This window comes from Panthera uncia (genome assembly GCF_023721935.1).
Source record: "Panthera uncia isolate 11264 chromosome A1 unlocalized genomic scaffold, Puncia_PCG_1.0 HiC_scaffold_17, whole genome shotgun sequence".
In the NCBI taxonomy this organism is placed as follows: Eukaryota; Metazoa; Chordata; class Mammalia; order Carnivora; family Felidae; genus Panthera; species Panthera uncia.
The window spans coordinates 53,269,231-53,278,762 of record NW_026057577.1 but is presented as its reverse complement, the minus strand read 5'-3'; the positions used below and the strand labels follow the sequence as shown (position 1 = coordinate 53,278,762).

Genomic DNA, 9,532 nt, shown 5'->3' with positions numbered 1-9,532 from the left:
GCCGCCCCCGCCGCCGCACGGCGCGGCCGCGGAGCTGGCCCGGACCGCCTTCGGCTACCGGCCGCACCCGCTTGGCGCCGCCCTGCCCGCCCCCCTGCAGGCCTCGGCTGCCAAGGCCGGCGGCCCGGGCGCCTCGGCGCTGGCGCGCTCGCCCTTCTCCATCGAGAGCATCATCGGAGGCAGCCTGGGCCCGGCCGCCGCCGCCGCCGCTGCGCAAGCAGCCGTCGCCGTGCAGGCCTCGCCTTCACCCTCTGCGGGGACCCCGTCCGCGCCCGCGCCGGGATCCGGCGGCGGCGGCGGCGGCGGCGGCTGCGCGGCTCAGGCGGCCGTAGGCCCGGCCGCCGCGCTCACCCGCTCCCTCGTGGCCGCCGCGGCCGCCGCCGCCTCCTCGGTCTCCTCGTCCGCCGCGCTGGGGACTCTGCACCAAGGGACTGCCCTGTCCAGTGTCGAGAACTTTACTGCTAGGATTTCAAATTGTTAATAACGCTATGTTAGCGCGCTTGGGAAAGAGAAGGTAGGAATCCCGGCTCTTTTTTTTTTTTTTTTTTCTTTCATCTTGCTGGTTTGGCGTTTGGTACACTTCTCCCGGCGCGGCCCCTCCCGACCTCGCGCCCCCATTTTCGCCGCTTGGGACTCTCAGACAAGACTGAGTTTGGCAGCAGCGGGGACGCGCTTTTTGGCTCTGCGGGTCCCTCTATTTATGCAAAGTCGCCCTATGCTGCAGGCCCCGACCCGGGGTGCGGAGGAAGAGGGTACTGGTGGGGGCACTCCCTTGGCCTAGGCACAAGGGGCTTCCTTGACTTGTGGGAAACGTTTCTCTAAAAAATCTAAGCCTTTTTGAGGTCTAGAGATTCTCAGGTCCAGGCGTTAAAAATATCAGTAATGTTCAAAAGAATGATACACAAACAGTAAAGGTCCTGAAGAGTGCCAGCGAAGCAATAGTTTTTATTTGAGGACACTTGTCTGGTGTACTTTTTCATGAAAAGGAAAAAATGATTAACATGTTTACACAAGGAAAAAAAGTCAAAATTATCATTTCTTATTTTAACCTGTGTTTTGTATCATAATAGACATGCGGATTTTTTATTTTGTACTTACTGCGTATTCTTTACAAGGAGTATTGTAAATTTTACTGGCAATTATTATTGTACTATTCTAATGTAAGATTTTTACACTTTTTCAGAAATAAAATGCTTAATTTTCAAAGAAAATCCACCAAAAAGTTGGCTTCAGTCGTCCCCTGCTTAGTTTATTTTCTCTTTTGTTAAGGAAATTTCTATGGGAGTTGTGTAGGAACCCAATATAGAATAGGACATTTTATTTTCAAAGAGAATTTAACAAAAGCATCATGCCATGATTTTTCAGTTATACTTCCTAGGTCAAAGCTATTGCAAGAAACCAGAAACTACTTCTAAATGATTACAAGTTGAAGAAGTTACTTTGGTATACATTTTCAAATCTCATTCCATCCCATTTTGAAGAGCATTGAGGCTATTTAAAATTAATGCCACAGTTACCCTCAGATAATTTTATGGAACTTTATTTGTCAGTTTCCCACTTCATTTGATTTCCACTCGCTTTTGAGCACAATATTGCATATATCTGTAAAAGCTCTGCAACACATTATATTGTAATGAAAGCAACACAAGCAAATAGGTAACTTTTAGTTTAAAATTTTTAGAGATGATCAACACTTAAGTAGCTTTGAAGTCCTGAATATTTACACATATAAAATAAATTGTATTTGAAAGCTCTAGGGTTTAAAACCACCACTCTCCTGACAGAAGGGATTTCAGGAATTGAATAAGGAAATTTTTATTCTAAAAGGCAAACTTAACATTGAAATTCTAATTTAAATGTGTAACTTAAGGTATGTAAGAGAAATCTTCAATTTTAGGGTAGTACACACTAAGAATAAAAATGAAAATGTATCAGGTGTTTATTGAGGTATTTATACAATTTTCATGACTTAGGCTATCTTTTTTCAAACTTTAAGTGTTTTCAATAACTACGTGTTGCAGGCAATTTCTAGTTCTTTGAAAAAACGTGAGTCTCTAGTTTTGATGACTATAGATGTTATCGTAGGCTCCAAATAAAAGTAAAGCATATGTAATATGTAATTTAAATAATATTAGTTGCAGAGGAGGTTGAATATGTTTATTAAGGTATTTTTCAAAAAATCTGGACAGGTATATACCTGAAGATCTGCACAACTAACCAATCAAGTTAACGAAGACTGACTTATAGGCCAATATTTTTGCAGTGACATTCACTCTTGATGCCCTGTCCTCTTGTCCCCTTTTAGGGAGGGGAAAAAATGGACTCTCACAGCCTCAAAAATTAAGTTCTGGGTTTTTTTCCTATCAAATATTTGGAATAGATTAAGAGTTTAAACATACCCTCATAGTTTACTACTAAGTATATAGATACAAACTGAAATATTGTTAGATCAAAATCTTATATACAAAAGTTACGTTTGCCCTAGCACGGCTAAGAGAGAGGACTTTGGAACCGAGAACGTCCAGATGCCACAGCTGCCCGGGGTGGAGACGAGTTAGCAGGCGGAACCCAGACGGCCCAGGCACCGCTCGCATGCCTCGCAGCCTTCTGTAAGTCACAGATCTGAAACTTAGAGCTGAAAGTCATTTGGAGGAGAGAGTGAAAGAACGGGACCATGGGTATTACTATTATTTGCATGATACTTGGATGTCCCGAACAGCGGGGAATCCCAGCTACTCCTTCTCTCTGTTCAAATTCCCGCAACTCTAAAAAGTGCCAGGACGGACTCTACCCCCTCCCCCGCCCCCAGGTTGTCCGCGCTTTTAAGAGAATGGTAACAAGGCACTGTGCAATTCAGCGCTGGCCTCCTTTGGCGTCTGGAGGTGGGGTCCCGCATCACCCAAGCCAGCTAGAGAGACCGCAAGCCTGTGGTGCGCCCCTGAACCCTAAGAAAAAGTAAGCTCAACCGGCCTGCTCACTGTCGCGTTTTGCTTCATCACCTTCCGGGTTTGGGCTTCCACGGTAGGTGTTGCTGGCCCGGAGACGGACGAGATAGTGGGGAGCGAAGGCGGCGAGCCGGGCAGGGAGTGAGCGGTGGCGGACTACCGGGCGGCCGGGAACGCGAGGCTCGCCCGGTTGGCTGAGTGGACGAGCAGGTGCTGGAACAAAGGCCGCGGGGCTGCCGGGCTACGGAGGCCTTTGATGGGCAAGGACGTCTCCTCCCGGGGCTCCTCATTCGCATGCAAATCCAGCTCTGGTCCTCTTTTCTTTGAAGGCAAACAGAAGGATGTTTGTGTGTTTGTAAGGACGAAGCTTGCTTGAACAAGCCTTCCTCAATAGGCTGGGTCTCGAAAAATAAACCGGTTGGACAAACATTGGCCACCAGCTCTCCTCCTCCCAACTACAAAGTGTGGATTTGCTACAACTCATTAACCCGACGCTTTTCTCCCCTTCGCCTTGTTTCTCTGCTCATCAAACGCCCCCGTAGAGCCTGGAGACAAATGACCGAAGCTCAGTCGGGAGGGAATTGCAGTTAATAGGGAGAGGGATATATTGGGGCTAATGGTTCAGGCAGCTCCCGGAGAAGGACCACACAAAAAGGAGCCTCTCCATTCAGGGCTCTGTTGTGCTGCGGAGATTTACTCTGCAGCTAGATTTAGCCAAATGTTATCTATTGCCGGGGTAATGAAGCCCTTATGGATTGAATTGCTCCTTGTACCACACATGATGTCATGACCTTAGATCGTTTCTTGGTTGATTTCTTTTTTTCTCTATTGGGTAATTATTTTATTTCTTTAAAATAAGAAGCTAGCGCTTCTGCTCAACAACATGTTTCCTCTCCGTCCGCATCCTGTGCATTTATTTAAGAGCCACTTCCTTTCCTCTTAAGAAAAGAAAAAGAAACTGGGGAGGGGAAGGAAAAAATGATCAGAACCTCTCCCATTTTCTCTCACTGAGGCATCTGGATGTTTGCTCAGCTCTCCTTCCCGGTCCCCTACTCAGTGGGCCTTTCCTGCCCAAACTTTCTGCTGGTGGAACTGTATTTGGGGTATATTTACTATCAAAATTCTTACAGTGAATGTAATAAGCATCCATTTGGGAAAAGCTTCAGCCTTTCAGGTTTTATTATTATTATTATTTTTTGAAAGCCCACCATTCCTTCCTGTACCCTGTCCTCTGAGAGAGCTGGGGGAGGTGTTTTTTTCTGATGGAAGGTGATTATTTTGATGGACTACCAGCCTGTGTCATTTATTAAAGGCTGTCTGAGGCCAGCGGCTGTGCCTGTTTTGTTTTTCTCTCTCTGGCCCTGGTGGCTCTGATTTCCTTGCTTGACCGAAGACCAAGCTTGGAGCAGCTAACTGTGTTATTATAACTGCTATAGATGAGTAAGGATCAGATCTTAGTACCCAGAGCCAGGAGTTAACGACTCTAGTTTTCGTTTAAAATTTTTCTGCTGGCTACACATTTTGCTCACACTTATTTTTATTACTGACTGAGAAAAGTCATGTGGGGACAACTTTAAGTTCCTATCTACATCAAACTCAATCCAAATCAGAAATCTGCCCAGCAGTCACTATGGTCTCTCTGGGATCCTTCAAGGGGATGACCGCAGGACACATTGGCGTGCCAGGGATCCCCTGCCCCCTTTAGAACTGAACCAGACAAGGAACGGCCTGGGAAGCAGAGGATAAGTAAAGTGGGCCCGGCATTGTCAGCATCCATTCCTGTCTCTCCCTGTTTCCTGGTGTTGCAGCTGGGCCACACGCACTCACACACACACACACACACACACACACACACACACACACACACACAGAGGCATGACCGCTCATTGCCCATCAGCTGCCACTTGCCTCTCTTCTCCCCTATGATTTTGTAATTAGGCATATGCTTTTTGTTGGTAAATGTGTTTGATGTCACGGCCAGTGAAATGTGGACTGTTTATAGGGCCACGAATGTAAATGTGTAAATATGTTTAGTGTAAAATCTGGCCCTTCGACTTTAGCAATAAATACCCTGCCAATTTGGATACGATTACATTTGACAGGAAGATGGAGAATCTGATCATGACCAGCTGCTCATGGCTCTTTGGGACTTGTACTTTCCCAACTGAATTCACTTTTCAGATAATTTCTTTGCATGTCACATCTCTCTAATCACATCTTTCCCTTGACGTGAACAGCTTGGGCTCTTTTCTTTTTATTGTTGACCGCTCTGGCACGCAGGAAGCTTCTTGGTTCATTCCTCTTGCTTCTTTACCAGGAAAACACTATTCAGTAACAAGTAAACACACATAGAAAATAATGGATTATTATCATCAATTCCCTTTTTTGAGTTCTGAGCCTCCAGGTGTGGTAAGATGGCTCAGAAGAGAAATGAGATAAAGCCTCTGAGTTTCTGGCCCACACTTATCATTTCCTGCTCTTTATCATCATCATCCTGACTTTAAAAGCCATTTTGAGCTATTCTCACTTTTAAAAAGTAAACATTTTAGGAAGTACAATACACATACAGAAAAATGCACAAATCTCAATGACTTTTCACAAGGCAAACATACCCTTGCAACCAGCATCAGATCAAGAAGCAGGTATCACCAGTTCCTTAGGAACCGCCCATCTATTCCAGTCATTACCCTCAGCACACATTAGCGTTTAAAAAGGATTTTCATTAGTATTTCTCTCAACCACACTGAAATAGTGACAACAAGAATTATTACTGATCTCATTTTACAAATAAGGATATTAAGGTTGAAAAGATATGAAATGACTTGCCCAAGGTCACAGCTACTGGGACTTCAGTATTTAAATCCCATTTTATGCCCTTCACATCACACTGCCACTTTGTGGCCGTCATTGTGATTTATTAAACACCCACTGTGGCAGGGCAATTGCCTTAGAGGTCACTGTGTAGAAGAGCCATTTGTTTTTTATGCGCTTTTTGCTTCCTTGCTAGATCCTCCTCCCTCCTTCCTCTACTCAGGAGATACCCCAGCCCCTTCATGTAGATACATTTGCAATCTCTAGTCAAGTTATTTCAGAAATGTCAGCTTCCTCTACCTAGTGCCACATGACAGCACTCTTCCAATCTTTTGTGCATTAGCAATCTCCCTTAAAGTATCACTCTCACACACACACACACACACACACACACACACACACACAAACCTACCTCACCTTTTCACCTTTGTACTATTTGCCCATTTCCTCTGCTTTTCTCCCTAATTTTTAATGGTTGAAATTCTGCCACACTGACAGAAATTTTGCTAAGCAGGTCTTTAGAACCACACTTAAGGTCATATTGTCTCTAAGTGGAAAAAAAAAGAATATGTAAGAGTCAGATCAACTGATTTAACATTTAATGAGAAAGAAAATCACTTTTCTCAGAATGTACCCTCTCCCCTCTGTCCAGACACACTCTTGAAGATTTTTCTGTCTTTGAACAGCTGTGTATGATGTGGGCTAAGCCAGTCCTTTTAGCCCTTGCACAATTAATCCACTGCATTGGAGCCTCCTGAGGGACAATCCCACCTGGAGCTCAGAACTGCCTGGCCAGAGGTTTCCCTAAAATGCTTAGGCGGGGAGGGAATTCCAGACCACCTGCTGGAATCACATCTTTTTCTTGATGCCAAAGCATCCTTGCCAGTTGCCACCAGAAGCATTATTAAACCCTAGCCTCCTCGGGCAGTTGTTGGGGCCAATGCTTTGTCCCTTATGAGAACATCCAAGCTGGAGTCAGTGCAAGGATTGCACCTAACAGTGAGCTGCAGACTGTAAAGGACAGTGTTTATAGTGGTCTTTTCAAGGGACAGTGCTTAATGGAAGGTAACATTGATTTTCTAGAGGAGTATTTTTGTAAAACCAGAAACAGTTCTTCTTTTAGATTTTACACTGTAAAAGATAACAATTTACACTGTAAAAGAATATCCCATTTCAGGAATAAAAGCAGGCAGTTAATATTTAGAGAACCTGGAAAGTTCTGGTCCTGAATTTGAAATCAGGAGACAGTTTGGGAGATTATTTTTGTTATTTTTTTGAAACTGACTTGATTTTTCATTGGGGTGTTTCCCTGCATTTAGGATCTTACAGTTAAAGGAGAATCTGTCTAATGTGTTAAGAATGCAAGCTATATATGGAATGTGTCCATAGGCCCAGTGAGTCTGTTGAGCACCAGGGGAGGTTCTGGGCAGGCCCAAGGTGGTGGATCAGAGGCCCTGGGGCCTTGCCTGGCCCTCTCTGTCCCAGAGGGAGCCAGGCACAAATTGAGGGTTCTCTCTTATTTGCAACTACTGACTGATTAATAACAGACTAGTAAAGACACAGCAGTGGCACATATTAGTTATGGCCGAAAGCAGAAGCCTCTGTATACACTTGTTTCGGAATTCCCATTAATATAAGTAAAAGGCAGAGATTTTCAGCAATAAAAGGACACAACACATTTTCTGAAATGTCAACAATGAAGTATTATTATGAATGAAAAACAACTTGGTTCTCTATTTCTGCTTTGTACCATTTTAATGCAAAGCTTCATATATATGAAAATTACCATGATGAGATTTTTAATGATTGACTATGAAGTGGGGGGGGGGGAACACAAACCAAAAAATTCTCCAAATCCCACAACAGAATAAATAAGACTAGTTTGAAACTAAATGTTAGATCAGTTTTTACACTCATTTGTAGTTTTGGGGAGCTTGAGGATAGGTCGTGAGACTACAATAAGACCATTTATGGGAACATATTTTGGAGAACATAAAACCTATACAATTGTATAGATTGATGATTCCTCTAAGGCTTCTTTCCGACCTCCTTATTCTTCCCGGAAATAAAAAGTAAGACTTCTAAACTTTGGAGGAGACCCAAATTCTTAAATTACTTAAGAGAAATCTTTGGCTATCTGTAAAAACTCCTCTTTCTTCAAAATCCCCTCTCTATGTATGAAATCAATTGTTACCTAAGCCTTTCTGGAAATAATGAGAAAAGATGGCCTTGTGTTTTCTCTTCGGCCAGTTGTGTATTTGTAGAGATGACTGTCTCCTCCCTTCTAAAATAAACAAACCAGTAGTGCTTTAAATCCACTCTTCTAGTCTCTTGCTCTATTTCTTTTCTCTAGTTGCGTATCTACTGATCATCTCTTTAACCTCTAAGCCTTGGTAAAGTGGGATTAGTCTGCAGTATTTATTGAGCACCTGCTTCATTGCAAATCCCTTTATTCCCACGTTAAATGAAAGAATTCCTGCCACCACATAAGCATACACTCGTGGAACAAGAGGAGCAAGCCAGTGCAGCAGGAAAACAGCAAGGTGGAGGGAAGAGTAGGAAGATAATTTTCTTTCAGTTTTTTCATTTAACATAACTCTTTCAAACTTGGTAGTCTGTAAACGAAACAGAGGTTGTCTGGTTATTGACAGTATCTTTCTAGTTTGGCAGTTTACTCACAAAACACCTAAAGCATATTAAGTGTCCATGTGGTTTGGAGTGCCAAACTCCTCCGTGCAGATAAATATAAATTTGAGTTTCCTCCCAAGTTTTTAAGGCTTTTTACTAATAGATCACCTAGTAGTGGTATCCTCAGCCACTATTTCTTCTCTGTGAAGAGAAGAAGAAATTAAAGGGAGGAGGCGCACATCACAAAATGCTCATAGTCCTGTGAACTGAGACTGTGACCTACATGGAATGAGTTTATGTTCACATGGGTTTGTGAAGAGTTAAATAGAATCACAGTGAAAAACCCTCGGACCCTTTTTTTTCACATGCTTAACCATTTTATTACAAATCAAAGAAAATTAAAAAAAATAAAACACAGTCTATTTTTCTTGTATTCTTTTACAAACCTTAAAATAAATATTTTTCCACTTGCAGAAATTGTAGACACATCAATATGCAAACCCAGAGAGTCCAGATTCCACACCACTGGGGGTGCCTAGGCACCCCAGAGTTTTTCCGTAGTCAGTTCAAGCATTAACCTCACCTTTAAGTTGTCATCACCAAGGAACTGGGAGGGCAAGTCACCAAGTTTGGGTTTTGTTTTCTTCTTCAAAAGTTACCAGGGGTAGAGAGGATAAAAATAAAATGCTGAGGCACTGTGTGTTCTGTTTTCCTATGTCAGGAATTTAAGATTTCTTAGCTTTCCTCCTCTTCCCCTCCATCTCCCTCCCCTCCCCCAATACATAGCAGGGCTCCAGCAAGCCATCCCCCACACTTCTTTAGGATTATCTGGGAAGGGATCCCTTATTTTAGGGAGTTGGTGGGTGCGAGTTGTTATTGTAACTCTATTCTGTAACTAAAGCTCTGGCATGTAATAAATCTCTCCCCAAAGACTTTTGGATCTTTGATTTGAAAAATCGGATTCCTTTTGTGGAAACAGTTGACAGGAACCTAAAAGGATTAGTTGCATTCCACATAGGATAATTTTTACTGGCAACATTTTGAAACCATTTGGTCCCTTTCAGACTTTAAACAATGTCCAGAAAAACGATCTAACGAGACTTGTATTGTTTTCCTTTGCCTGTGAATCCGTTTGCTGCTTGTGCCAA

At 43.2% G+C, this 9,532-nt stretch overlaps 1 protein-coding gene across 1 annotated transcript in view; it reads left to right on the top strand.

Moving 5' to 3' along the window:
- The window catches only part of FOXD1 (forkhead box D1), a 2,376-nt gene extending 1,213 nt beyond the window's left edge, over nt 1–1,163 (top strand). Inside the window, exon 2 of the mRNA XM_049648885.1 lies at nt 1–1,163. Within this exon, the coding sequence (XP_049504842.1) occupies nt 1–481 (481 nt within the window). The 3' untranslated portion in view covers nt 482–1,163.
- The last annotated feature ends 8,369 nt before the right edge of the window (nt 1,164–9,532 follow it).